At 41.6% G+C, this 27,858-nt stretch overlaps 2 protein-coding genes and 1 long non-coding RNA gene across 8 annotated transcripts; 1 reads left to right on the top strand and 2 right to left on the bottom strand.

Annotated features, from left to right (window-relative positions):
- The first annotated feature begins 13 nt into the window (after positions 1-13).
- LOC308396554 (uncharacterized protein) lies at positions 14-18,693 on the top strand. Of its 6 annotated transcripts, none has more exons than XM_080881951.1 (7): positions 91-689; positions 1,353-1,605; positions 9,440-9,665; positions 14,316-14,475; positions 14,642-14,758; positions 14,875-14,978; positions 15,083-18,693. In XM_080881951.1, the coding sequence occupies exons 2-5, from the start codon at positions 1,368-1,370 to the stop codon at positions 14,645-14,647; spliced, it is 630 nt and encodes a 209-aa protein (XP_080738077.1). In that variant the 5' UTR covers positions 91-689; positions 1,353-1,367; the 3' UTR covers positions 14,648-14,758; positions 14,875-14,978; positions 15,083-18,693. The 6 variants fall into 6 exon arrangements, 3 of the variants coding, with proteins under 3 accessions (XP_080738077.1, XP_080738078.1, XP_080738079.1); XM_080881952.1 differs by having other exon boundaries at positions 93-689; positions 13,086-14,475; XR_013971590.1 differs by lacking the exon at positions 9,440-9,665 and having other exon boundaries at positions 14-689; positions 13,086-14,475.
- Positions 8,957-20,569, bottom strand: LOC308396556. Its single transcript, XR_013971593.1, has 3 exons — positions 20,452-20,569; positions 18,714-18,794; positions 8,957-9,014 (listed from the first exon to the last, which is right to left on the bottom strand). It is a non-coding gene; the product is annotated as an uncharacterized lncRNA (long non-coding RNA).
- Positions 20,570-21,893: 1,324 nt separating this feature from the next.
- On the bottom strand, positions 21,894-27,630 carry LOC308396553 (denticleless protein homolog). The gene is made up of 14 exons (XM_080881950.1): positions 27,402-27,630; positions 25,683-25,820; positions 25,489-25,581; positions 25,347-25,408; positions 25,017-25,137; positions 24,859-24,924; positions 24,577-24,692; positions 24,410-24,483; positions 24,204-24,310; positions 24,010-24,114; positions 23,420-23,532; positions 23,208-23,297; positions 22,919-23,042; positions 21,894-22,738 (listed from the first exon to the last, which is right to left on the bottom strand). Exons 1-14 carry the CDS (start codon positions 27,451-27,453, stop codon positions 22,302-22,304), a joined length of 1,698 nt encoding a protein of 565 aa, XP_080738076.1. The 5' UTR covers positions 27,454-27,630; the 3' UTR covers positions 21,894-22,301.
- Between the last annotated feature and the right edge of the window lie 228 nt (positions 27,631-27,858).

Here is a 27,858-nt window from a genome sequence, read left to right as displayed (position 1 = left end):
AATATCTAGACCAAAAAAAAAAAAGAAAAAAAAGCTGACTTCACTTTGTACGATTACTACTAAGAAGATTTTATTTTGAAGGCAGGATCATATCATTTCCGATCCTGTTGATCTTTTGTGTACATTGACGCGGTGTGATCGGCATCCGGAGAAAGACAACGGCTCTTGGAAGCTAGAGACGAGAAATCGCTGATCTTTGTATTTGATGTGTACCTGCGGTGCATATTTTAAGGCGCGTTTGTCTAACGATCAGGGCTGATCCCAACAGGCCTCCCCTCGTCGGCTGAGCCGCCTCTCGTCAATATTCGCTAATGGGAGGTCGGCTAACTTGACGATGACGATGATGGTGATGATGATGATGCATCAGAGGATTTATCCCGGTGTCTGACTGAGATGGAGCTAGCGGCGCTCGAGTGGAGTCGCTTGCTAGCCAGCTAGCGAGCTAACGGTGCCCTCCGGGATTGAGCGTGTTCCCAAGCAGTCCGCGTTTTATAGCTAAATGGGTGCAGCCGCAGTTTTATCGCGCAGTATTTCCACCTTTGACCCCCACGTTTGATAGCCCGACCATGCCGACCTGCAAATACTGCTAACTTAACCTCCTGGGTTGGGTACACGTGACAGCGTTTATCTCGCTCCAACAATTAGCTGCACCTTCGGCCGTCCTTTGATGCTTCAGTGACGGTAACCGGGTGAGTAACATGAGCTACGGGACTTTTACTACTCAATTACAGGGGTCGGGCTATATTCTGGATGAGGCACACGGCTATTGCACTTTCCAGGAGCCTCCAGACACCCAGCGTACGAGTTAACGTGTGTTATTGTCTCGTAAAACACTGGAGTGTTAAGTCTTAGCTTCCTATGCTGTGCGTGTCGGTCTATTTTGCAATAGTGCCAATATTTATTAACTAATCTCGTTATGCTAACTCACTCCACCGCTAGCTAGCATGTCATGAAGTACTCGACCGTGTCCTGAGCGGCTGGTCCTTTTATGGTGCTGTCTTTGCAAGGAAAACTGCAAAAGATTGGCCGCTAGCAGACTGTCGCTAAAGAAGGAGCGGGCATATTTAAGAGTAAATCTTCATTATCAATACTGTGACTGCAGCGTCCAGGACGCGTGTGTTACATATAAATTCCGTGAAATAGCCTCAGCCGGTTAGCGGCAGACTCTGCTTGGTTTAGAGTGTGTGTACGGATGTGTGTGTAATAGCTATGAGTAAATTTGGGGATTGGTTCAGACAGTTTGTGTACAGTGAGGATAACGTGATGCAAGTTGCACACATGACTTGTTTCCTGTCTTGTGAAACAAGTCAGTAGGAGAGGCTAACTGCTGCCGTGCGTGTGTCCTTTTGCAGACGGTGTGTATCAGGATGGCACAGCTCTTGGATGGGGCCGGGAAACTGGTCTGGGTTCTCCTCAGATCCGTGCTCCGTTTCACTTTTATGTTCATCAACAACTGTGTAGCCATCCCATCCTACTGCTTGTACCTGATGCTGCTTCAACCCCTGAGAATATGGGACCGCTCCGTTTTCTGGCACATTGAAGGCATCATGTTCAAGTGGTTGCTGGCCATGGTGTCTTCATGGGGTTGGGTTGCAGGTTATACAGGTAAGATGTTGTTTTTTTTGTTGTTTTTTTTTCCTTCTCTTTTGTCATCCATTGTGTGTGTGTGTGGATGATGGGTTCAGTGGTGACCATCTAATAATGCAGGAGCCTGCTCTAACACCAGTATGAGCTTCAAGTCTTTTCTTCACATAGGCCTGTTTTCTTCCAGGTCCTATGAGGTTACTTAAGAAGTTATTGCTATTGGGAAGATAATTTCAAAGTCTTTAAAAGCTAATAGAAGTATTCTGTTTGCTGTAGGGTAAAGTACACATTTTTAATGCTTAATGCATATAACATCAACCCAAAACATGTTTGAGAGAAACGAATGCTTATTGCTGTGACTTAGATGTACTTACATGAAAGAGAGAGAGACAAGCATTGGCTAATACCGCCCAGCATCATGACAACTAAATATTGTGTAAACATGTTATTTAACAAACTTGGGGTTTGCTGAATGTCCTACTGTAAAACGTTGTAAAAGTTGATGTTTTGCATTACTGCTGAACCAAACCAAATCAAAAAGGGGCACATTTTACGTTGAAGCTGAACGGCCGTCATTTTCGCTTTGCATTTCATGTTTGATAGTTTTCACTGCTCGAACAGTGGTTGGCGAGCATTTGCAGAAAAATCAGCAAATTCCATGCAAACTACGGGTGAACTCGACAATCTGCTACTGGCCAAAGGAGTCACAGGTTTTCTGTGTGGTATACCACTTTGTGACCAACTTCACCTAGCAATAGCAAACTGGTTGTGGCATACACATTTTTCCATAGTGACCGATGGTTATCGTTGCGTCACTCGCCACGCTCTGGGCCGACATGAACGAGGCTTTAGCATTTGATTTCAAAGCACCTTCAGCAGGCACTTACGACTAGCAGAAGAATGCAATTTTTTCTGTAGCAACAGGTGGTTGCCAACTGGTCTCTTGGCCTGTGTAACTATGTTTTTATAATGTTTTTTTTTTTTATATTGGGCATGGACTGCAAAATAAAGGGCTAATATCAGTGTTTACAAAAAACAGTATGGCCATTTATGATACTGATATATTTGTTTGTTTGCAATATCTTTATTATGATAAATAGCAGAAGCATTTTAAAATCCTTCCACACTAGTTTTATATATATTTATATAGTTTAAAACTGATGCAGCATCACAGGTTGATGTAAGACAGTAAATGGGGTAAATTTAGTAATTTTTCCTCTTTTCTTTTTTTAATACCATTTGTTGAAAAAACGAGTCAATAAGGAAGCTATTTGTCTATTCTTGGACATTCCAAGTTGTGGAAACATGTTACCTCTTGCAGCTTCAGGTGAATGGTTAATTGATTAATAAGCTACTAATGTTTTGGCCAAATGATTCAATAAAAATAAACAGCTCGTTTTATTGATCCCACAAGGGAAATAATTGTAAGATGGTGCAAAAACATTTCTATATACAACAGTTCTTAAAAAAAAATAAAAATGAAGTTAAGTTTAAGAAGAGTGAAAAGTGTGACTGAGATTGTGCAACAGAGCAAAGAAAGAGAGATTGACTTTAAAAAGCTAAACTTGTTTGTTTTGATCCTCAAGTACTGCAGCTGCACTTTGCCCTACTTTCAGTAGAGCTTTTTCAAATAATTGTGGTTACTTGCTTTAATAACTGATTCTGTGTAAGTGGCGTTGTATTGAAATGCATTGCTTGCTGTTTATAAGGTTGAATATATTTCTTCTTAATTATATAAGAATTGTGCATTTGCAGACGGTTCATTTAAAGTAGCCGATCACTGAATATTTCAGAAATTGTTTCAAAATTATAGATTAAGAAAACCTTTTTGTAATGATTTTGTGCTTTCCTTTGTCATTTCTATCAGTAAATGAATTCCATATAGCTTTTGGATTTGTAGTCGGACACAATAGGACATTAAAAAAGCGTCTGGTGCATTCAAAAAATTACAATGCACATTTTTCACCGTTTTTGACATTTTATAGGTTAATTAACTGAGAGCGTAGTTGCCAGATAAATCGGTAATGAAGCTAATTGTTGGTGTGCTCCACAAATGACAGATGGAGACAGAATATCAGACACACTCACCTGACAGACACGAATATCACAGGTCGTCGTTGTTTCCACTCGAATGGCTGGTTGGATATCTTGACGTGACTCAGGCTACAGTCGGGTTCATTTATATGGAGCAAAATGTTTACAAACTGCTAAGTGGTGAACATAAGAAGCAACAAGGCATGCTAATTAATAATTCAAAGCTTTCACTCTATAGAGCACCTGGACTTGCGTTGAGCAAAATGTATTGCAGGCTTTGATCGACAGGATTTGGAGTGAGATATTTTACACCCTTTTATGGTCCTCGGGACCCAAAATGGTCCCCATCCAAAAGGTGATATAGCAATGGATTTTATGAATTTTTTTTTCATTTTTTTTCACATCAGATCTTTTAAACAACTTCAGACCTATCCACTGATATAAAGTTTTTCATAATTTTTTTTAATATTTTTTAGGTTTTTATGGCTTTATTGTCATAAAAAACCCTGTTTTTTGGGGGGTAAAAAACCATAATATGCAATTTTTTTTTTAAAAAAATGGGTTGCAAATGACTGATATATTGAGAATCAAAAATCCAAAGGGACCCAAAAGGGTCCCTTTTTTTTGACTATGACCATCCGAGGGTTAAAGCAGGGGTGTCAAACATAAGGCCCAGGGGCCAGAATCAGCCTGGCAAAGAGCCCACTGAACAGCTCTGGAAGTGTGAAGGAGTGTATAGATTTATGAGCGTTTAATTGTATTTTCGTAAGTTTTACATCTTTTTCTATTAATCATTCATAATATGCCAAATTAAATAAGTGTTAGATTAAAAAAAAAAAGATATGGTTTTCACAGTGGGTCCACAGGAAAAATACATTTTCTTTAAATTAATGAAAACTTTGTATTTAATAATTGCTGCATTACAAATCACAATGGAGAGAGAAAAAAATGGCTTACTGAGTCCCCATTTTGATTTCCAGTCAGTTGAAACCTTATCATTATCCAGCAGGGGTTAATTTTTTTCTTCAAACGTGTAGGTATTTGTTACATCCTGGGAGGCTGTGGGAGTGTGTGGGCGTGGTGTTGTCTTCTCCCTCTCCTCCTCCTTCATTCTGGCCCCTCCCCTTGTCTCTCTCTGCCCCTGCCTTCTCCTTTAGGTCACACCTGCTGCTCATCTGCTCTCGTTACAACCAATTACCCTCAGGGGTGATATAAGCTGGAGAAGAGCAGTGTGGAAGAGAAGGGAGAGGTTTCTGGTGGATTTCCTCTGTGCTGGTCAGAGTGTGCTACTGGCTCAGGTGCGGACCAGCCTTCTGGTGTGTGACCAGCCTTCTGGTGTGTGACCAGCCTTCTGGTGTGTGACCAGCCTTCTGGTGTGTGACCAGCCTTCTGGTGTGTGACCAGCCTTCTGGTGTGTGACCAGCCTTCTGGTGTGTGACCAGCCTTCTGGTGTGTGACCAGCCTTCTGGTGTGTGACCAGCCTTCTGGTGTGTGACCAGCCTTCTGGTGTGTGACCAGCCTTCTGGTGTGTGGCTCTTTGTGAGTAGTGCTTAACTGAGCAGTGATTGCCCATGAGTGACGGCGGCCTTCATTAGTTTGTGTGGCCTGCCTGGATATTGTTTGCTAGCAGCGTTGCTGTCTCTTTCTGTTGAAGCCTTATTGTTGCTTTCTTTGTTGAAGTGGTCATTACCACTTTGGGTTGACCTCCCTGATTTCTCATTAAAGCAGCGGTGCTGTCTCCTTTTGTTGTTGCCATTTATAATTATTGAGGTGTTTGCCTACACTAAAGATCTATTTTATATTAAATACCTCTGCCTGGCATTCTTTTCATTCCACCTGGATCTAACTGTTACTGTCCCCCACCCTCATCGCCTAGCATTTAAGAGGGGACGTAACAAAGTGGGGGCTCGTCCGGGATCGGAATGAAAGGAATTGGGTTGATTACAAGTGTGAACAGGTGTTTGTGTGTTGTGTGAAGGTCATTTGGCTAGCTACTGCTCTCCCCGGCTAGCACAGGGGAGTGTCTAGCTGAGCATTTGCTCTTCCTTCGGACACTCGTTTTTTTGTTTTGCCTTTTTTATTTTCGGAGCAAACCCGGGTGGGGATTAATTCTCTGTTGGGGGTAGGCTTGTCGGTGCCTTTGGCGCTTGATGATTCGCCTTTAAAGTGGCCTCGAGCCTGGTACGCTCCAGAAGCTAGGACAGGCTAGAGTCTGAGTAGGCAGGACTGGGGGGAGTGTGGGTAGATTTTCAATTAATGGTTGACTTGACACAACACATTTCTCTTTCACCTGTGTGTAGTTCTGTAGTGAAGGCGTTTTGTGTGGCCCTTTAGCGGTTTGCTTGTGTTTTGCAGGCCGTTTTGGGTTTTCATGGCCACTTTTGATATTGCTGGGTTTACGGCAGAGCCGTCGCTTGCCCTGCTGGATGTTTGTAGGAAGAGGGATCTGCATGAGCTGGCTACACATTACGGGATCAGTGTCTCCACTGGTCTACGCAAAGCCGAGCTGAAGGCCGCTCTGGTGTCCGGGTTGTTGGAGAAGAGGGTGGTTGTAATGAAAGAACCCCCGAGCACACCCGGTCCGGCTGGACCAAGTGCGGCGCCTCACGTTCGAGGCCAGGTTGTAGAACCAGCAGTGTCTACACCTATGGACCAGGGGTTGCCCGAGGGGGGGCCAATGACGCTGCCCCGTTTTGATCCACTCTCCACCCAGTCATCAGAGGGTTCTAAGCAGGATGCTAGGCTCAAAGTCCGTCTAGCTCGTCTCCAGCTGGAGAAGGAGCAGAGCGAGAGTGAGTTCCAGCTGAAAAGGGAGATAGAGCTTAGGTGTTTGGACGCGGAACTGGCTAGGGCTAGGGAGGTTGAGCTGATGAAGGTGGAGGCAGAGACGAAGGTCAAGCTGCGACAGCTGGAACTCCAGCAGGCCTCCTCCCCTCCTGTGGTGGCTTCGCTGTCACAGACAGACGTACAGTTTGATGTGGGAAGGAATAGTCGTCTGGTCCCTGCATTTCGTGACACTGAGGTGGAGATTTATTTTGAATCGTTTGAGCGGATAGCGACAGCCTTGCGTTGGCCGTGGGATGTGTGGGCCATCCTGCTACAGTGCAAGCTGGTGGGCAAGGCACAGGAAGTTTGTTCCTCGTTGTCCGCTGAATGCAGCTTGCACTACGACAAACTGAAAAGTGCAATCTTGTTAGCCTATGAGCTAGTCCCCGAGGCTTACAGGCAGCGATTTCGGGGGCTGAAAAAGGTGCAGGGTCAATCCTTCCTGGATTTTGCAAGAGAAAAGAGTGTCCTCTTTGATCGGTGGTGTATGGCCTGTAAAGCTGCAGACCTAGCTTCGGTACGGGAATTAATTCTCATTGAGGAGCTCAAAAATTGCGTCACCGAGCGGATGGCGGTATATCTGAACGAGCAGAAGGTCTCTACGTTGCAGCAGACCGCGACCCTGGCTGACGAGTTCGCACTCGTCCATAAAACCAGTAGTGTTAAGCATGAGCGACGCGATACACTAGAAAAGGCTAGCGGTGCTAGTGGTGAGCAAGACACAAGGAGAGAGGTGCCTGTGCCTCGCCCCAGGTCAGACCGGAAATGTTTCTATTGTTTTAAATCCGGTGTAGGTTCTTTTTATTTGGAAGGGAAAATAAGCACAGACAGAGTCCGGGGCGGTGTCCAAAAAGTGATTTATTACACACACACAGTTACACACCGTTCAGTGCGGGAAGGTGAACCTCTTTCCCATCTGCCCAAAGACAGAAAGCTTTATAGCCATTATGACGTCAGAAGAATTCCCCTATCTCCTTCTATGTTCAGAACAACCAAACTTCCCAGACTTGAACCCAGATGTTTCCACTCATGTTTCCTGGGAACCTAACCAATTTGTGTACATGAGTGTGTGTATTTTGTGAGCGTGTAGGTCCAAGCCAACAAAAGTTCGCCGTGTACTTATGTGACCTCCAGCTATTCTGGTGCTTTCTAAATGATCTATCTAGAATTATATTGTAGCAGATTTACTAAACAATGATACATGATAATATTGACGATAAACTGATACAGACTAATGAAGTACTGATGAAATAATGACAGTGCCTTATGAATGATACACAGTGACAGTAAAATAACATGTTTTCCATGACACCGGCCATTTAATAGCGGATTGCATTTGAAAAAAGGAAGTTACATTTCATAACAGAAGACATTGTGTCATTTTGTTCAGTGAAAGCAGGGTGGCATTACCATGGCAACCGAGAGAGTCCTTTTATTTTTAACCCAATCCGGGATCTTTTTGTAACCCTATCCAAGTTTGTTGCAAATACCTAAACTTTACCAACGGATTCTTCACAATAAATAATTAATATTAATACAAATTTTACAAAATGTGTGAGACTCAAATGTGGTTGGACTGGACAGCTCCAGTAGGACTAACTTTGAATCGATTAGATATCAAGAAAAGACCAGCAGTTGGCGTTTGGTTAGTTTGAAATGTTTGCTGGGCAGATGGACATAAGCGCAAGAGATGAGCCAGCCATGATGTAACATTATTATTATTATTATTATTATTATTATTATTATTATTATTATTATTCTCAAAGTCTGAGTAATGTTATTGTTATAAAAATTCTGCTAAATCAAAGATGTGGAGCTACCTGCTACAGTTTTACTTCTGCTTAAAAGCTATGTAAATATACTTGCATAGCTTTTAAGAATCCAAGTTATCATTATGCAGCTCCAATTTGGTCCGAGCGGTATAATTACAATTGAGGATGTTATCATTATGCAGCTCCGACCAAATTTCATTTGTGGCTTTGATGCTCAGACAGTTCTGACATGTGGGGGGAAAAAACAAACAAAACATAAATAGGAAAAGACAGAAAAAGCATGAGGTGAACTGTTCAGCGGGCAGTCCTGGTTGTCCTTTTGTATGTGACAGTCTGAATTTTGTGCTCAAGGGCACTGGGACAAGGTTGAGTCAGTTAAGAAATGGCATCATATCTGCTTCGACTCCACCATCTACAGCAGCTGTAGCAGGAGGTGGAAACAAGTAGCGTCTGTAGGTGGCTGACGGGCACCTGCGGTTTAAAATCTCCACCTCATCGGCTGCCAATTGCGTTTCAGTATAACTGAACTACATATAACACCACCCTTGCATCACAGCACCAAACTTGAGGATAATTTCAGATGAGAATGTTAATCCACTCCCAAACCTGTGAGTTTTATACTTACTGGTGATGCTGGTGTCTTGCTTTCTTGTTTCTTAGCAGTTCTGGGACCTTTGGGACTTCTAGGGCTTCTTTGACCTTTCCTCAGCTTCTGGCTCATCACTGACAGCCAGTTCACTCCTCTGGGAGAGCAGTTCTCCTTGTCGGTCTGTCTGGATGAAGCCGCATTGTTGTCCTCTGTTTGTGTTGAGAGATTTTGAGTTTTGTGTTATGTTTATTTATAGCTTCATTTAAAGGAAGAAGAGCTTGTGAATTGAACAATTGCAGGAAAAGGGAGTGAGGCATTGTGTGCAGAAAAAATGTGCTGTGACAGCCAAAAAGCTACCAACTGTTTCAACAGATAAGCTAACAGTCTCTCCTTTTAAGGAGATGTTATTTGAGTTCTACACATGCCACACCTATTTCTGTGAAAGCTTGTTTGAGTATAAATAAAGGCTGTACTGAGCGCCCCGTGCGATTCCTCTGTGTCACATCTGTTGTGCACACGTTGGTGCAGAACAGATCGGACCGTGACGGGGCATCGTCCATGTACATGTAAAATCTCTGAGTCTGTTTCTTTGCCTCCTAATAATTTTCTCCTCACATTTTCTTGGTCCTTCAAGCCGGATTAGGAAGCATCAACTGTATTGTTGCGACTCCAAACAGAGGTCTACACTGTATCCTGCCGTCGTTGAGAGCCCGCACTGAAGTCTGTCGACAGCCTCCTCTAGGAAGGAGTGAAAGTCCAGGGACGTTGAAATTCGTGTTCTGGCCAGTGTTCTTATCAAGTGGTCCACGATGCTGGGATCCAGTGGCTGACCTCCAACATAGCCAGAGAATCTTGGGGAGGTAAAGAAACCACTCACTTACACTCGCATAAAGCGAACTTGGGTCCCACCCGCCGAAAGGGTTTAATTAGTCTCTCATCTCCTCTACACATCACTCACTCACTTGGACACTAGAAGGGGGAATTATGTTAAAATGCTCTTCATAGACTACAGCTCTGCATTTAACACCATAATTCCCTCCACACTCACCACCAAGCTGGAGCATCTGGGACTCAGCTCATCTATGTGTCTGTGGATCTCCAACTTCCTAACTGGCAGACCACAGGCAGTAAGGATGGGCGGACATGTCTCAGCCTCCACCACTCTCAGCACTGGAGCCCCCTGCTGTACTCTTTGTACACATATGACTGTGTGGCCACTACCAGCTCCACCACCATCATCAAGTTTGCTGACGACACTGTCGTGGTGGGCCTGATCTCTGATAACGAGACGGCCTACCTGAAGGAGATTAGGAATCTGGAGAACTGGTGCCAGAGGAACAACCTCCTTCTAAACGTCAGTAAGACAAAGGAGCTGATAGTGGACTTCAGCACTAAGCAGGAGAGGAACTACCAGACCCCGGTCATCAACGAGTGCCCAGTGGAGAGAGTGGACAGCTTCAAATACCTCGGAGTTCACATCACGCAGGACCTGTCATGGTCCTGTCACATCAACACCGTGGTGAAAAAGGCCCGTCAGCGTCTCTACCACCTCAGACGCTTGAGAGACTTCCAACTGCCCTCCAAGGTGCTCAGGAACTTTTACTCGTGCACCATAGAGAGCATCCTGACGGGAAACATCTTAACCTGGTTCGGGAACAGCACCATGCAGGACAGACGAACTCTACAGAGGGTTGTGCGGTCAGCTGAGCGCACCATCCGCTCCGAGCTCCCTGACCTGCACTCAATCTACAGCAGGCGGTGCTGGTCCAAGGCCAGGAAGATCGTGAAGGACCTCAGCCATCCCAACAACAGACTGTTCTCTCTGTTGAGGTCAGGAAAGCGATTCCGCTCCCTGAAGACCAACACAGAGAGACTGAGGAGGAGCTTCTTCCCGCAGGCGATACGGTCTCTCAATCACACCACCACACAGTACTGACCCACACATATGGTTCTTACACACACTGGACTTTCTGGACTTTGTTTTCACTTCATTACTTAAATCACGCTGCTGTTATTGTGTATATATTTATATTTCTTCATACATTCTTATATAGTTCTATATTGTGTATTTTGTTGTACAGTTATTTTATTTTCAACTTTAATTTATATATTTTATCTTATTCTCCCAGTTAAATTTACCCTTCATTCTAATTTGTGTTGTACAGTTATTTCATTTTTAACCTTAATTTATATTTTACTCCTTCCTAGTTAAATTTACCCTTTTTAATTTTTCATATTTATTTCCTTATTCATAGCCTTTTCCTTTTTTGTTTTCTTTAGGTCACGAGCAGTTGTCCAAGCATTTCACTACATATCGTACTGTGTATGACTGTGTACGTGACAAATAAAATTTGAATTTGAATTTGATTTAGTCTAATCCACTGCACGGATCTGTAAAATAGGACTAATCCGCCGAAAGGATTTCGAAATTAGGAGTTTTTAGGACTGATCCGCCGAAAGGATCTGCGCGATTGTGTAATAAATGTTTGTGTTTTCTGTGTGTTGAGTGAATTGATTTATACAGCACAATACGCTGCTGAATCACTCTCACTGTTATTGTTATTATATTTTCTGTCAGTAGCCAAAATACTGGTGACAAAGGAGAACGGTTGAGTTCCGTCTCATAAAACTGACACCACTCCACGAATAGAGTGGAGTTGAAGGGCGTGTTAGTAACCACTCCTATTAGTCTCATACCAGAGAAGGCTCTGCAGTTTCTGTCCTAACGGGTAATCAGCCCACCAAGTTCACTGTTGACGAGCAGTGGTTAGAAGAAAAAAAAAAAAATGTCCAGGCGCCGGACAAATTAGTGTGCGAAGATGGAGAAATCCTAAAAAGACCCAATGTCCCACCTGGGAAGGAAAATGTAGCCCATCTGCACTATCACAACTTAAACAAGCCCTACTAAAAGGAGTAGGGGAAACAAAAAATTTAAAGAAGAAAGGAAAATGTACGCAAGAATTACAATATTCCCAGGCCCGGAGAGAAGAAGCAGTTAGGAGAGATGAAAATTTAAAAAAAAAAAAAAAAGAAGATAAGCAGTCAGAAAAATAGAACGTAACTGCCAGTTTAGTAAAACCAGAAGACGAGACACTGTGCGGTCCTCGCAATCTTTTTATTAAACCACCACCTGTTCCTGCAGCCGCATCTGCAGCACCACCCGTTATATACTCACCCATATCAGGAAGAACATAATAATCCCTTAAGTGAAAACTAGAGATCAAAAGTAGTTTAAAGTAGTTTTAAAAGGTTGGAAACAGACCCCACCGAATAGATATAAATATAAGAAGTACAAAAATAAAATAAACAAAGGCAAAATTACATCAGAACTTATTTTTAATGTATTGAAACTAATAATAGGAAGGATAACAACCTGTAAACTTATATTAACAATGAAACATAGTTGGCATGACGACCATGCCCAGAATGTATAAAATGAATAAAAGGAAATAATTCACACGAAAACCTTTTAAATAAAATAGAGAGATGCATAAGGTACATTAAGGCTGTGTCATTGGTCAGCCAAGGAAAGTGTGTGAAAAGGTAAATGTCTCCAGCTTGGGAAATGGTGAAACTGCAGATCACCCGAAGCCCTTGATGGATACAAAATAAAATATAAATAATATATTATAATAAACTGCTTGGTTCGCCATGCAACAGAGAGAACGAATGTGACCGAAGGTTGGATCTGAGATGAGGCAAACAGAAGACCGGTCTAAAAAGTAGGCACAAACCTGTTCAGAGAAAAAGCAAATCTGCGCAGATTGGATGAATTCTAAATGATCTGTTTGCTGAGTAAGATGATCCTAACTATTAAATCGGCTCAGTAGTAGTATAGTAATATACACTAATAAAATATTGTAATATACTATTGTTATTATATAGAAAGAAAAAGATGATAATATTAATAATGATATAATATTAATAAGAAGCAACCTAGTCAGTTATGATGTGAGGTGGACGATTGTTATGAAGTAGTCTGCATCAAGCTTAAGGTTTGCTCAAACTCAGTATAATGACATATGAGATGAAGAAAATAGCTAAACTAATTAAGTGCATAGAGGAACTTGACCTGCTTGAAAACCTATTATTTATCCTAGATAAAACATTACTGAAATATAGAGCACACCTATAATAATAATAATAACAACTAATATGCCAAACCCTGCAGACAACAGTTAAAGCTACAGGATTGAGAAGCTGAATTAAATATGTGGACACTGCTAAGCTGATGAGCATGTTACACATTTTCTTTTATTTTTTATTTATTTGTTTTTTAGAGCAGAAACTGCAGGCAGCTCAGTGCGCACTCGCGGAGCAGATACTGCACATGGAGCGGACATTCCCGGACTCTCTCCTCATTGCTCTTGGGGACTTTAACAAAGCCAATCTGAGCCATGAGCTTCCCCAAATACAAGCAGTATATTAAATGCCCGACCAGAGAGGAGAGGACATTAGACCACTGTTACAGCACGATCAGCGGGGCCTATCGTGCGGTGCCCCGCGCTTCACTCGGACTTTCTGACCACGTCATGATCCACCTAATCCCCGCGTCACCATCACCTCCGTCATTAAGAAAGCCCAGCAGAGGATGTACTTCCTGAGGCAGCTGAAGAAATTCAACCTGCCAACACGGACGATGATGCAATTCTACACTGCAATCATAGAGTCCACCCTCACCTCCTCCATCACCGTGTGGTACGCTGGAGCCACTATCAGGGACAAACAGAGACTGCAGCGTGTTGTGCGCTCTGCTGAGAAGGTGATTGGCTGCAGACTCCATCTCTGCAGGACCTGTACACCTCCAGGACACTGGGGCGTGCAGCTCGGATCTCAGCTGACCCTTCTCACCCTGGACACAGTCTGTTTGACCTGCTCCCCTCAGGCAGGAGGCTCCGGTCCATTCGCACCAGAACCTCTCGCCATAAGAACAGTTTCTTCCCCTCTGCTGTTGGACACATGAACAATAACCGTATGACTGTTCCCACCACTAACACATGACCCTACGCTGTGTTCACTGCATCATTCCATGTTTGGCACTGATCACCACCTGCACTCATGTATATATCATGTATCTATCTATCTACTTAGCACTTTTAATTCTCATTTTTATTTTCATGTCTATTTAAGCTTAATTTATAACAGTATTTATAACAGTATGTTTGCACCGAAGCACCGCAGCAATTTCCTAATGTTGTAAACCCGCTCAACATTTGGCAATAAAACCCTTTCTGATTCTGATTTCTATTAAAAACCAACACATGCAGCTGTCTGTGAGCTCAGTTTTTCCCCTCACACTTCTGCTTTGTTTCAGTGGCAGCATTTTTTTTCTTTTTGTGTCCTGACTCATGGATGTTTTTTCTTTGATTATTTTGTTGGTTTGGAAACGAATTTGTGACCATACTTGTGGATCACAGTGACACATAGTGATTAGGCATGTGATTAGCTGTGAGCTATGAGCTGTGAGTAATGCAAAGTTTATATATATATATATATGTAAAATCCAACAGTGTGAAGCACATAGCAGCCAGAAACTGTAATGCCACAGATCAGGGAGGCTTCATCATCACCATCTTCATCGCCGTACGATCAGAGCGTGAGACTTCACATCTGGAGCACAGGAGACATTCTGTGATAAGTCCTCCTTCTAGCTTGTCCCACAAGCAGTCGGTGAGATTTACTCACAACAAAAAGGGTTAATGACAAAATTTCCATGAAAACATATATTCATTCTTTGTAAAGTGTTTAAATTGTGTTTTCACTTGACCTTAGGAGTGTTGGAGTGTATTGTAATGTCTGTACTCAGGTGTTTCCCTCTGTGATCCATCCCCTTCAGAGCTGAGACACTAAGGACTGAACAGACTGCACAGTTTCTGTGACTGAGCCTCCAAAACACCTTCTTTGAAACCACTCATGAATGAAGGGCTTTATATTTGCAGGAGCACTACTACAGGTATTCAGTTTATTACAGGATGTGTTTGTTTCTTAGGACCAGCTCTGAGTGCACACTACCTAACATATACACCTTTCTGTTCATTACAAACCAACTACTCTGGATCATATGGCCAGTTGGCAGGAATGTTGCTGCAGGAAAACATCCCTGGAGATCACCATCATTGTCAGACTGACTGTGCCTCCTCTGTGCAGTGTCAAGTTCCTCCCTAAATGAGTGTGTAAGTTAACATTTTCATCATTTCATTCCCTTTGACAAGACAAGTATCACTGATATTTACATTTACAACTACATAAGTTCCCGTTTTCTGCTCTTCTTTTAAAGTCCTCAGCTATCCTGCTTCTGTGCTGCTTGCCACACATCAAACACTGGCCGGATGACAGGGAGGGTCCACTCTGAAGTCACTGGACATGATAAGGATCATATGGGACTTTATAGTTTCACAGAAACGTACTCTTTGATTACAGGTTTTAAATGGACATAATGACTGCCTCTCTCTGATCAACAGGCTAAAGGATTGTTTTCATTGTTAGTGCTCTGTACAATGTATGCTTATTTAATATTTCATCACAGAGCAAACCTTTATTTAAGATATTTTTATTTTGTTTTAATGTTGAATTAACTGTGGGGATTTTTTTAAGTGGGCACTCGGGATGTCATATGACCAGAAATGTGGTAACTGGAATTCAACAGTATGGAAGACAAAATCTGCTAAGAACAAAACGCACACAAACCCCCCCAAGAAAATTCAAATTCATTCCATGTAATCCAATCTAAAACATTTTAAACTGCTGAACAGCAACACAAACAGTGTTAACAGAATGATTATGATGAGTTTGTACCAAAGTTTCAGGTCACATGGCACACCTAGTGTGTCGTGTGGGGTATCAGCTAGGGCTGAACGATATATCGCATTTGCGATAATATCGCGACATGATCAAGTGCAATTTTCTAACCGCAAAGGCTGCGATTATACTCTGGACATGTCCAAATTCATGGGCTGCATCCTCCTGAGGCCGCATTTGTAGACCGATTACGTCACAGCGACGCGCCGAAGGCTGTCCAAATTACTACCATATCCCAGAATTCATAGCGCGGCCCAGCCAAACTCCAGTTTCCAGCAATGGCGGCCGCTACTAAGTTTTAAAATTACTCATACTAATCTTTCTGGGTCACAAAATAAACTTTTAACATATTTTCAGGCGAGGAAATAGTTGTGTAAACATCAAATATCTGCTCGGTTTATCAAGATATCCCATATTTGCAAAAGTGCTTCGACGTTTTCAGAGGCGTCTGCTACCCACCAGCTCGACAGCTAGCCGGGAGCTTGAGGGTTACTGATGCGGCCGAGAACGGCACAACTCCTGGCACATCATTTTCAGATCACCGCGGAGTTTCGCTGCTCGGGTTAAACGTAATATATAAGTCACTTAGACAACCTAAAAACTTTATTGTTGGGCTTTTTTCAGTGTTTTGTTTGTTCGTGAGTAAATCGGTTTGGCTGAGATTAAAGTTATTAGATTAGATAAAATAAAACTTTATTAATCCCCCGGGTGGGTTCCTCCTTGGTTTTCACACAGCTGACTAAACGTCAAACAGAAAACTTATTAAACAGAAGTATGAGACAGTCGAGAATTTACACCAGTGTCTGGTTATATTTTAGATAGCAAGAAGCAGACGGCCGAGTTTATTAAACTCCACCGAGACAGCGGTGACGCTAATCAGAACTAGCCTTCTGATTAGCTAATCAGAAGGCTAGACCGTCCAATTTCACGCCTTTAAATTTTAAAGGCGTGTTTGTGTGTGTGTTTATACAATTGCTATTATGTTTGCACTTTATGTGTAATGTTACTGACTGCAGAGATCAGTAAGATGTGTGTATTTTTTATTTATTAGTTTTATTTATTTAATATTATTTTTTAATTGAATGACTGTCTAGTAGTTCACAGATGTCGAAAAACTGAGTGTGGTAAAGCCACTGATTTTTTTTTATGTATATTTCTGCAATCTGCACATTGTACTGACTTTCATTTTAATGTTTACACCAGGGTTCCTTGTCAGCACTTTATGCTCAGATGTTTGTAAGCTAAAAATAAACTATTGTGTATGTTCAAATATACTGTTGTGATTGAAGAAGTTAAATAAAAATGTCAGTCATCAATTCATGCATCACCTCATGTCATCATAACAGAGGTCTGTCTTCCAGGAAAGAACAGTTTAAAATTAATGTAATATAGTATTGGCCATACTATATGATGTATTGCTTGTCTTTGTTTATTAATACAGAAGACAAAGACCTTAAAAAATAATCGCATATCGCATCGCAATCGCAATATTGGGGCAAAAAAATCGCAATTAGATTATTTTCCATAATCGTTCAGCCCTAGTATCAGCTGGTAAGTATAGTTTTTTTTTCATATTTGTGTCCTTGGAGTTCAGATAGATAAAGGCTTGTGTATAATAATTAGTCATAACCACAACTCAAAGTCAGGGACTAACTAAATTTGGGTCTTTGTGTCTGAGCCCAGGTTAAAACAATGTGTAAAAAAGCCTTTAGTGGCATGGCTGAACAATGCTATTGATACTTATTTATCCATGTTCACAAAAAGGACTAATGTGTTTATTTGATTATTTGCATGTGTTAAACTGTGTCACCACCTTAGGCTTTCATTTGAGTTTACTCAAATCTCTATACAGTTCTCTTTTACCACTGTGTGGATTCTGTTTACATTAAAACATAAAGAAGAATGAGTAATAAAAAGATGTGTAGACTGATCAGAAGATTAAGGAGACCGATAGAAACAGCTGTTCAGCCATGTTCTAAGAAACCAACACAATTTAAAGGTTCAGGATTGTGGTTTTAAAAGTTGAATTTTCATGTATTTCATATGTTGCTTATTATTTTTTATTTAGTTATTTAATTTAGTTATTTTTATTTATTCTACTAGTCCTTTTCAGAAAGAAGCTGTAAAATATGACTTAAGATTTTTTTGTTATTTTCTATGACATACAAAACAAATTGATGTATGTAATACTATTAAACATGATATACACATGTGTATATGTCTGAAATTCATTTTAAGCAGCACAAGTGAGGCGCATGTCTGTGTGCCTTTGTGTGGAGCCATTGGTTGCAGTCACTATAGCAACGAGGCTCACACCTGCCTGCTTAACGAGCTCTCTCTCACTCTGCCAAGATTAAACCTAAAAATGTCTGTTGCATCTAAGCAGTTGTAGTAAGATTAACTTTTTCAATAGGTACAATAAGACAGATTTGACAGGGTTTTGCCACAGATTAATAGTTTGTCAGTAGTTAGTATATGCCAACTAAGTAGACCATTGTGATTTGCCTGTTAAATTCAAGCTTATTGTTTAATGGTGGACTTGTCTTCTGCACACAGGGTTTTCAGATCTGGGCAGTTGGAGTGAGTTGATGACTTTAAAATCATCTTTTATGACTGGATAATTAAAGCTCACAGCATTTACCTGTCTGTAGTTGATTTTGAAACAGCAAAGAACAAGCTCAGACCACTGAACCAGCTGCTGAATGAGCCTGAAACTGCTTCCATGAGTTTAGAGCAGCTCTTGGCAAGATGACACATGCAGAATATGAGAGATACTTGAATAAAATGAACACAAGGAGTACTATCATACTAAAGCGTGATCCAAAAGACTCTTGGATAAATGGCTATAATCCACATTTGCTTGAAGCCTGGAACAGTAATATCGACATAAGCTTTGTTTTAGATGCTTTTGGCGCTGCAAATTATTTAATGAAATATATATCAATAAAAGAGGGCGGGCTATCTGAGTACCTGATGACCTGTGCATATGCCCTAGACTCAAACAGCTCCAGGATTGGTTTGTTTGCACTGGATAAAACATTCTCATTAAAATCACCACAAACTATGATGGGATGACAGTCCATGATCTCTAATGAGTCTAATAGGCTTACCAGGTTTTTCAGGAATGGCCTCAGAGTGTAGTCTGGAGGTCTGTACACAACTGCAATCAGAGCACTGACTGGTGCTTCAACCTTTAAAGCCAGAAATTCAAAGTTAGGTACATTATGGATGCACCGTTTTTCATGCACTTGAATGTCACTTTTCACATAAACAGCAACTCCACCACCACTTCTGTTTGCAATCTGGGGAAAGTTTGTGTAGGATAGGTGTCTGTTGTGTTTGAACAAATTGTAATTTTACTGATAAATGATACAGCCGAAAAACAGAGACATTAAATTAGTCCAGATGAGTTGAAATGAGGGAGAGGTATATAGTTTTTGTTCTGATCATCTATTCACAAAAGATGACTCTTAAAGTCGTCAACCAACTCCACCTTCCCTGATTTAAACCATTTGTCTGCTGAAGACAATTCTACCAATGGAAAATAAGTTTGAATTTATTGGGCCAATCAAAATGCTCTATCCAATATGCCTGTAGTAACTAATGACATTATGTTTCTCTGTGGCAAATCCCTGTCAAATTTGCATCGGTGCACCTTTTGAAATACTACTTCTAAACCCAAGGCAATGAAAATACAATTTGAACTGTGAGGGTCTTAAAAGGACTTGTTCTACACAACAATGTAACTTTATGCTCCAGCTGTCAAAAATGTGGCCACATAGGCAATTTCAAAAGTTGGGTCTTTCCTCCTGTTCCTGACAGATAATACAATCTATAGGTTAGTTGCAAAGTATTTGCTTGTTATTTCCTGAAAATGCAAGGTGAATTCTAATATTGGGGGGGGTTGAGCAGAAAAGTAACAGCTGCAGATGTTAGGCACAAAACATCTGCTAGATACAGTTCATGGTGACTCTTGATGACATTAATATGAGCTGGCAGTGCCTCTGTAATATGGTTAACAATGATTAAAGTTTTTAACCAGCTGACTGTTTGTCTTATGAGTAGACACCCCTCTACACACTAAGCATATCGAGATAAAAGGCTTTTGTCTCGAGCCCATCACGCACTTTGATGGTCGCGAGCAGATTCCTTCTAGAACATCAGACCGTTGGCTGTTATTTGACGTCTAAAACGTAACTGCAAAAGGTAGGTGAGTATTATTGATTTAAACGCACAGTTAAACATGTAGACCCAAATAAATAACAACTCCATAATTGATGTTATTATATTAAAAAAAAAAACAAAAAAAACCCAGCACGAACAAATAATAAGTACCTAAAACCTCCGGTTATAAAAACCGAATTCTGCAGTTAGCAGGCACTCCTTTAGCTAAGCTGTCAGTTAAGCAAAGGTGACAAAGAAATGACCATAAACATTTTTTTTAATATCTGTGAAATAAACCAATTTTACTGGTTTGTTAAAAATTAGCCGTTTTTTTCTTTTTTTTCAGTTATCGTGACATATGCAAAGACAAGAACATAAAACAGTGATGTAGCCTACAGAAGGCTATATGCCTTTTAACAGATATTCTCAGCATATAAATAACAATGCGACATACTTCTTAGTTATAAAGGCTCCGTGTAACTCTGCTTACGTTAACTAAGCCATGAACACCTGTGCGACTTGAATTTCACAAGTTAGCAGCACCGTAGCAGGTACACTGACCGCTAGCCACACAGTTTATACTCTTAAATTCATATGCTCTTTGTACACTCTTGGCTAATTAACTGTGAAGTTTACATTGCAAGTTATTAACACAGAGAGCATTGAAAAACGTATAAGTCTTACCTGCATGTTCGGGTTTAAATGTTTTCCTCAGTTGCCTCGTTTCACGTTATGAGCTCCTCTATGGCTTCGCGGGATCCGAAACTGCAGCACTTATTCTGTTCCTGGCATACATGAATCCAGAGTTAACGATATGTGGCGCCTCCTACTGCACGGAGTGTGTGATATCAAGACAGACGTCTTAAGAGCTTAAATTAATGTGATTGGACTTATTTAACTTATCAAAACCTCACCTTTTTTCAAGTTTTTAACACTAACATGCGTAAGATGACCGAGGGCCTACACAAACATCAAGATTATTTTTAATTCACAGGCTCAAGGGAAATATATGAAACATCAATATATAAAACATCAATATGACAAACACAAAAACACGTTTCTGTGTTTGTCATATTTGATTAAATGGACATTATGGTGTCTCATAAAACTGTGTGTGTGTGTGTGTGTTTGTGTGTGTGTGTAATTTCAGAATGGCTTCATCAAAGCATCATCGCAGTACCGGTGAGCCGTACACCAGGCTGCCACCCCTAACAGTCAAAGTGATTTGTCTTAAAGAAACCCCAAAAGTCACTGGCTGGCATTTCTCCGATGGAAGTGCAAGGCCCAAAGCTGTCCACAATAATATAAGTGCGGCAGTATGTGATGGGACAAATGTTTTAAGATTTGTGATATTCGAAAACTTGGCCTCCCAAATTAAAGAGGGTAAAACCTATACCATTAGGAATTTCAAAATTGGCAAATTTGGAACCACACGATCAATGTTTTCAAGTAAGGACACGGCAGTGTACATCATTGCGCCCATCCAGGTCAGTCAGCAGCTGGAGGACGAGGCAAGGCTGCTTCTGGGGCCACCCACCACCTTGATCCCACTGACCAACGTCAGCCAATCACAGATAATGCCATATTTTTCTTTCCGTGTTCAATAAATGTTGTAGTCTGATATCAGACTTGATCTCAATCTTTAATCGCACATTGCTTCTACTCTAATTTCTAAGGGAAGGGCAATCTGATTTTTTTTTTCCATAAATCTTCCCATAATTTAAATCAACATTAATAGAAAGCCTTGCAAGCAAAAGTGAAAACGGTTAAGCACCTTCATTTGCAGCAGGTTCAGTGGCCGGACTTTACGATGCTGAAAACAAGCGGGTATTGGTTGCTTTAAATGCTCCTGCTGTGGAGTCTAATCATTGCTGTTTGGCTAACAGTTGGACTCCAAATGGGCCTGTGGGTGACTATATTCATGATTGGTCTGCATACCATACTTAACATGATGCTGTGCTGCCCTGTTATGTGGCAAACAAAAATGTGTTGTAAACTTTGCTGTAGATTCATCGTAATAAACACTCTTTTTGCAGTTTTGTGTAATCGGCGGAATCCCAATTGGCATTTAATCTAACAATAAATTGGTCAGATAAGCCATGTTTTAAGAAACTGTGCAAAAACTATTTATGTACTTTTGGAATGATTTTAATTAAGTAATTTATTTTTTGTCCAGTCATGCATCCCATCTTATGAATGGTCTTTTTCCAGATTTTAGATGGTATCCATGGTCTGCACCATCATGACCTCACAAAATGTCTTTTTTGGCCATAACTCAAGAATTCATCAGTAATTTATGATGAAATTTCACATAAATGTTTTATTGGATGGAATGAAACGTTGCATTCTGACCGAAGCATTTAAGCACAAGATTATGATTTTATTTATACCAATTAACTGACAGCATACTGTTAAACAAGGAGTCCTCCTAGCTGCTTGTTTTTATCTATGATGTTCCTAAAGACTGATAAGTAAATATCATGGCGTATGATGGATGTGGATATTTGCTGTTTGCTGGTTTGCTTTGGTTTTGGTCACACAAACCAAGCTAAGGTCCGGCTCCTCTTGGCTGCAGGAGAGAGTTCAGTAATGCGGTCGCACTGCTCAGTGCCCTCACAGTTCGAAGACGAGCCGTCACCGGTTTCCTGCCTGCGTTTGGCCCGTCGTTCTGTGGGGGGCGTGCTGCTTGCAGAGCTCTGGGGAGACTGGCTCAGCACCCGATGGGCCGGAGAGCCAGCCTGTTCGGAAGTTCTGCTGCTTGGGGACAACCACTGTTTGATAGTGGGCGGAGTTCTGTGCCGAACAGCTGCAGTTTTAGAGTCCTGTGAGCGGTTGGGTGTAGTGGTGCTGGAAGAAAGGGGCAGGGCGGCTCCACTGGGAGCACAGGCTGCAGGCTGAGGTGAGGCTATGCCACCAAGGCTCACTCTCCTCTGGGGCTTGGCAGGGGTTGTCTCAGCTGGAATGGAAGGCCCTTAACAGCAGAATAAAGTAGTGTGAGTCCAGATGTGATCATGTTTTGTATTTAACTGCAGGACAGCAGTGATTTATGATGAAGCACAAATTCACATGCACATACTGTAAGTGAAACCTCTACGCTTTTATGACTATATGCTAGTTCTTCACAAGAATACATTGTAGGTGAAGCACTTACTTGGGAGAATCTTAGGACGTGCATGGCCTACTAGGTTAGCCTCTCCTAATGAGGACTGCATTTCATCATTTTCTCGGTGAAGTCGCCAGATGCGCACGGTGTGGTCATCGGAACAGGAAGCAATCTGCCAACAGAGCAGAGGGCTTTATACAGAAGCTCATTAAATCGAATAAAGTCAGAGCGCCCCGCATCTTCCAGCAAAGTGCAGCTGGTTCAGGTGCTTCTCGGCTCATTAAAACTCCTCCAATTCACAACAGTGTTCATACTTGTATAACCACTCAAGTCTTACCTTAGTGAAATCTGTCGGACACCATGCAACAGACGTCACTTCCTCACTATGACCTTGAAGCGTCATGGGAGGAAGTTCAGGATTGGAGATCTGAAATGTAACAAAAAAATGTTCAAAAACCTTAAATTCGCAGTTCCTCAACACCAGAAAACCCCCAGAGTGAAAATAAAGCAATTTTTATTACGTCAGGTAAAATATAACCGAGAACGCACCTTCCAAATGTACGTGTGGTTGTCACTCGAGCCGCTGGCCAAAAACTGGTCATCTGGGCTAACGCTGGACTTTACATAAAACGAGGAGTTCTGGTGACCGCTGAAAACTGCCACTGTGGATGAAACATAATTCTTAAAAATGACAAAATATTCACAAAGATCAGAGAACAAACAAGTCTAAGGACAATCAAATAAAAGGATAAAATGTACAGTACTGTGTATATAACAATAAAAAGAGAAATGCTGAACTTTCCTCTAGTTTCTGTACATTTAGTAACACTTTCCTCTTTCGTTTCCATTAAAAAACTGTCATGATGCATTTTGAAATGGTTTCCTGTATTGCAACCTGTCAAACAGCACCTAACCCACTGCTATTCAGAACTTCAGATCAGACTTTAACACGTAACAGTAGAAAACAAAGCATCTATGGCTTTTTATTTGCATCAAGAGGCTTCTGCTGCTGGATGCTTTGCTCCCATAACAAAGCGCATTAGCGCCATCTAGTGATAAATGGGTGACTGGAAAAAAAGACCTATTCTACTCTAGTGCACATACACGCACTGTTGAGCCAGAGCGAGGAGCTTCTTTACCTGGTGTCGTTTTTATTCCGCAGACACTGAACATATAGATGCTGTCGTCTGTGCAGTTACACATCACGTTGGCTCTCGCGGAGTCCAGAGCGAGTCCGGAATATCCTGCAGCACGTCAAAAAGACAGCTGGGTTATTTGTGTGTTATTTGCACATTTCAGGTAAAGGTGATGCTTGGCATGTTAGGGAACTAACCCAGCCGCGTCCGCGTGCAAGAACCTGGATACGGAAATGTCTGCAGGGGTACAGGATCATGACGGTGTGCAGTGTAGTTCTTCCTCAAATCCCACATCTTGATTACTCTGATAAAGGGAATTGAAGGAGACAGAAAATGATCGAGAATGTCTGGTAACGGCTCTTATAAATGTGAAAAAGGTGACAAGAAGCCTTTCTTTTCTTACCCGTCAACAGCTCCCGAAGAGATGAGGGTGTGCTGATCCCTGAACAAAACCACTGTAACGCTCTGCTGGGAGTCCTGCAAATAAGATGGAGTAGCTAAAGATTAGATTTCCATTTGCAGCATCGCTCTTTTCATTCCATTAAACGGCTGATTGTCGAGAAAACTCACCACGCTCGGAGCCATGCCGCGCATGCCGCCCCGTCTCTTCTTCGTTTTAGAGGGAGGGTTGGTCTCTGCTTTGTTGTGAGCTCCGCTGATCTGGTTCACCTGTCTGTAGAAACCATCTGAGGGAAAGATATAAGTTTGATTATTGTTGTGGCATTTTTCATAAATTCAACTAAAGAAACAGGAAAAAATAAGTGTTTTTGCAACAGGCTGCTAGTAACAAAGTGGCTAAAGATATGATTTAAAATTTATTGCTAAATTGTCTATTACTGTTCCGATCAATACCTTTTTTGCTGCACCTCATGTCCCAGATCATAATATTTCCATCTCTGGCTCCAGTAGAAAACACAGCTGCGTGACAAAAGAAAATGTATTAATCACATGATACAACAATATATCATCAATGCACAGCCAACACAATGTTAGCTCAGTAAAAGGTATACCTTTCTCCTCTGGTGCGAATGCAACAGACTTAAGACTGCAGAGGTGGCCCTTGAAGCTGCCTAACAACTCTCCAGACTTCACATCCCAGAGCCTGGCCATCTGGTCACCCGCAGCAGTTACCTGAAGAGATCACAGATGACCAAAGAATAATAAGAAAAGGCTTCAGAGTTTTTAATGGGTTCCAACAAAATAAAGAACAACAAAAAAACCCAAAAATTAGTAATCCCAGGTAAGGCAGATGCAATTACATGAGTCATGCATTTGAGGGTGACGCAAAAAAATCTGACTTTCTGCAATTCTCTGACTAAACAGAATGAATTTGCACTTACTAACTGAGGCTCCCCTGGCATCCAGGCGATATCAAAGACAGCATTCTCATGAGCCAGCCATGCTGCAAGGTTAACACACTTTTAGCCACCAACATTTCAAAATACGTGGCATGACAATTATGAACACAAGTCACAAGAATACCTTTAAGAAGTGGATATTCACGGCTCTCTGTGTTGTAGAGCCTAACAATGCCTTCTTCATTAGCTGCTGCGAGGATGTTCTGCAGGTCCCTGGCTGAAAACAAACAGGAGAAAAGAGACACTGCAGTTAGACAGATTAATGACAACAGGGCCTTGCTCTCTCTGCACTTACAACGATAAGCACAAATGAATTACCAGAGGAGAAAGCTAATCCAAACGGTGGCACAGAGTCGCCAAGGTTCCCATAGGAGATATGTTCATCATGTCGGACGCATCGGTAGCCTTCAAGCAGGGAACTCAGAGGGTACCTGGACCGGGGATCTGCAGGGAGAGCTGAAGAGAATGATGCATGGTCAGAGGAAGGACATCAATGAGACACAGCAGTAAAACTAACAGAAAAAGCATTGCAGATTTAAGAGGACAATCATCAGACCACTTTGAGCTGATATGAAGGCAACTGTAACTCAAATAATCACTTGTTACAATTAAGATATGCAGAAGAGCATCTCTGAGCATGCAACACATTGAACCTTGGAGTCATTGCAGCAGAAGACCACACCAGCTGCCGCTCCTGTAGGCCAAGAACAGGATCCTGGGGCTGCTATTCACACGGGATCATTTGTACTTGTGAACCGATCACGTCACGAAAGTCCAAACTAACGGTCCAGAGATTTGACTCATTGTCATTTTTAAAGCCTTCTTAGTAACAAACAAATCACCCCTGGCCTGCTATACTATACCAAAATAAGTAATAGACACCATTAAAAATAAAATAAATGAATAAACAAATAGAAGATTTGCTGGGTTTCATTATAAATGAATCAATGGGCAATTCCTATTTTATTTAACAGGAAAAAAATAGTATGTATTCTTTGAATTACCAGAAGATTTTGAGTTTTTCTTCTTTTGGGACCATTTACTATAATCACCTGTACCACTGATTTCCTTTCCGATCCGATACCAAGTAAAATTCAGGGTGGTATCGGCGATGCTGATCCGATACTCTGTACAAAACTTAAGGTTTCATTGCATTACATAATACAATATATAATTGTATTATGTAATTGTAATAGTAACATAACCATATTGCTTCATAATGATTAGAGGACATCAGACAACTTGTTTGTTTTGCTTAATAATGCAGAATAATCATATAGAAATAAAAAATAAAAAAAACTGACATTGTGCGCTATTTGAGCATGTTGCCTGCCTGCAGCACTAAAGGACTCTGCGAGAGACGTCTGTCTCGCCCTAGCAGCACCTTTCCCTGTCCTCCTCTTCAGTTCGCCTCAACATAAGCTTATCATATTCTGTGATGTGATTTACTCAGAGGTGTTTGACGAGGTCAGTGGTGTTGCCACAACAACGTGTCCACACAGGACTCTGTTTGCGCGCAGCCATTGTTGTGAGTGTGCACGCCAGGGGCTGCGACACATTTATACAGCCGTATTCCGCATATGGCTATGAAAGGCGTAAGAGGAAGTAGTTCCTTCCAAATTAGACGATCCGAATTGTATAGTTTCTTTCCACTGCGTTCATTTTAATGGAAAAACTACAAATTTACCCCAGAGTTCTAAAATATCGATATTATAATATGAGAATCGATTCTAGAACATAAATTGCTGGTATCGGAAGAATCGATATTTCAGTATCGATCCGCACACCACTAATTGTTGGTGTGCCACCAGTTAAGAGTCTGAACAGCCCGACAAAGACATTCACGAAGAAAGTAGAATTAAACGTTAAAGTCCACACTGAAGGCAAAAGAAAAGCAAGTGCAAATGATACTCTAGGAGCCCTCTTGGCAGCATGACTCCTCGAAACATAAAGCAGAGATGTTAGACTGCATTATCTTCCATGTTAGACTAGCTAAAGCCCAGCCATGGCCGTGCAAATAACCCATCCCTGTCTCACCATTCTGCCTCCGTCTGCCCACTCCTCTGTCCACCACTGAGCGGAAAAGCATCCCTGCACTGCAGCACAACTCGATCCAAAGGCTTTTGTATAAAAACGTAACGTTTTCCTCGATGTCAAGCTTCTGCCGGTCCGCTTTCTGTGCCGAAGCTGGGGTACTATTTCCCGCGAAGAGATCGTCCGAGCAGAAGGACTGAATTCCCCGCTAAACTTGCGTTACGCGCAACCATTGGTGGAAACGGCGACTTCCTGGGCAGGAGCGCTTCTGCTTCCGCTTTCTTTGTAAACTTTCCCACCATAACTGGAGAAGGAGACGCCCCTTCAGCATAAATAAATATTTTTAAAACGATTAAACTAATAACTAGTCCCTCTTTGCATAGCACGTTTATCCTGTTAGACAGTTGTTAGTTTAGTAAATACACTTTGGTGTATACAACCACTGCCAAACTGCATGTAG

The sequence above is a fragment of the Rhamphochromis sp. 'chilingali' genome (assembly GCF_963969265.1).
Source record: "Rhamphochromis sp. 'chilingali' genome assembly, chromosome: 5".
Taxonomy (NCBI): Eukaryota; Metazoa; Chordata; class Actinopteri; order Cichliformes; family Cichlidae; genus Rhamphochromis; species Rhamphochromis sp. 'chilingali'.
This window is presented reverse-complemented; position numbering and strand designations above follow the sequence as displayed.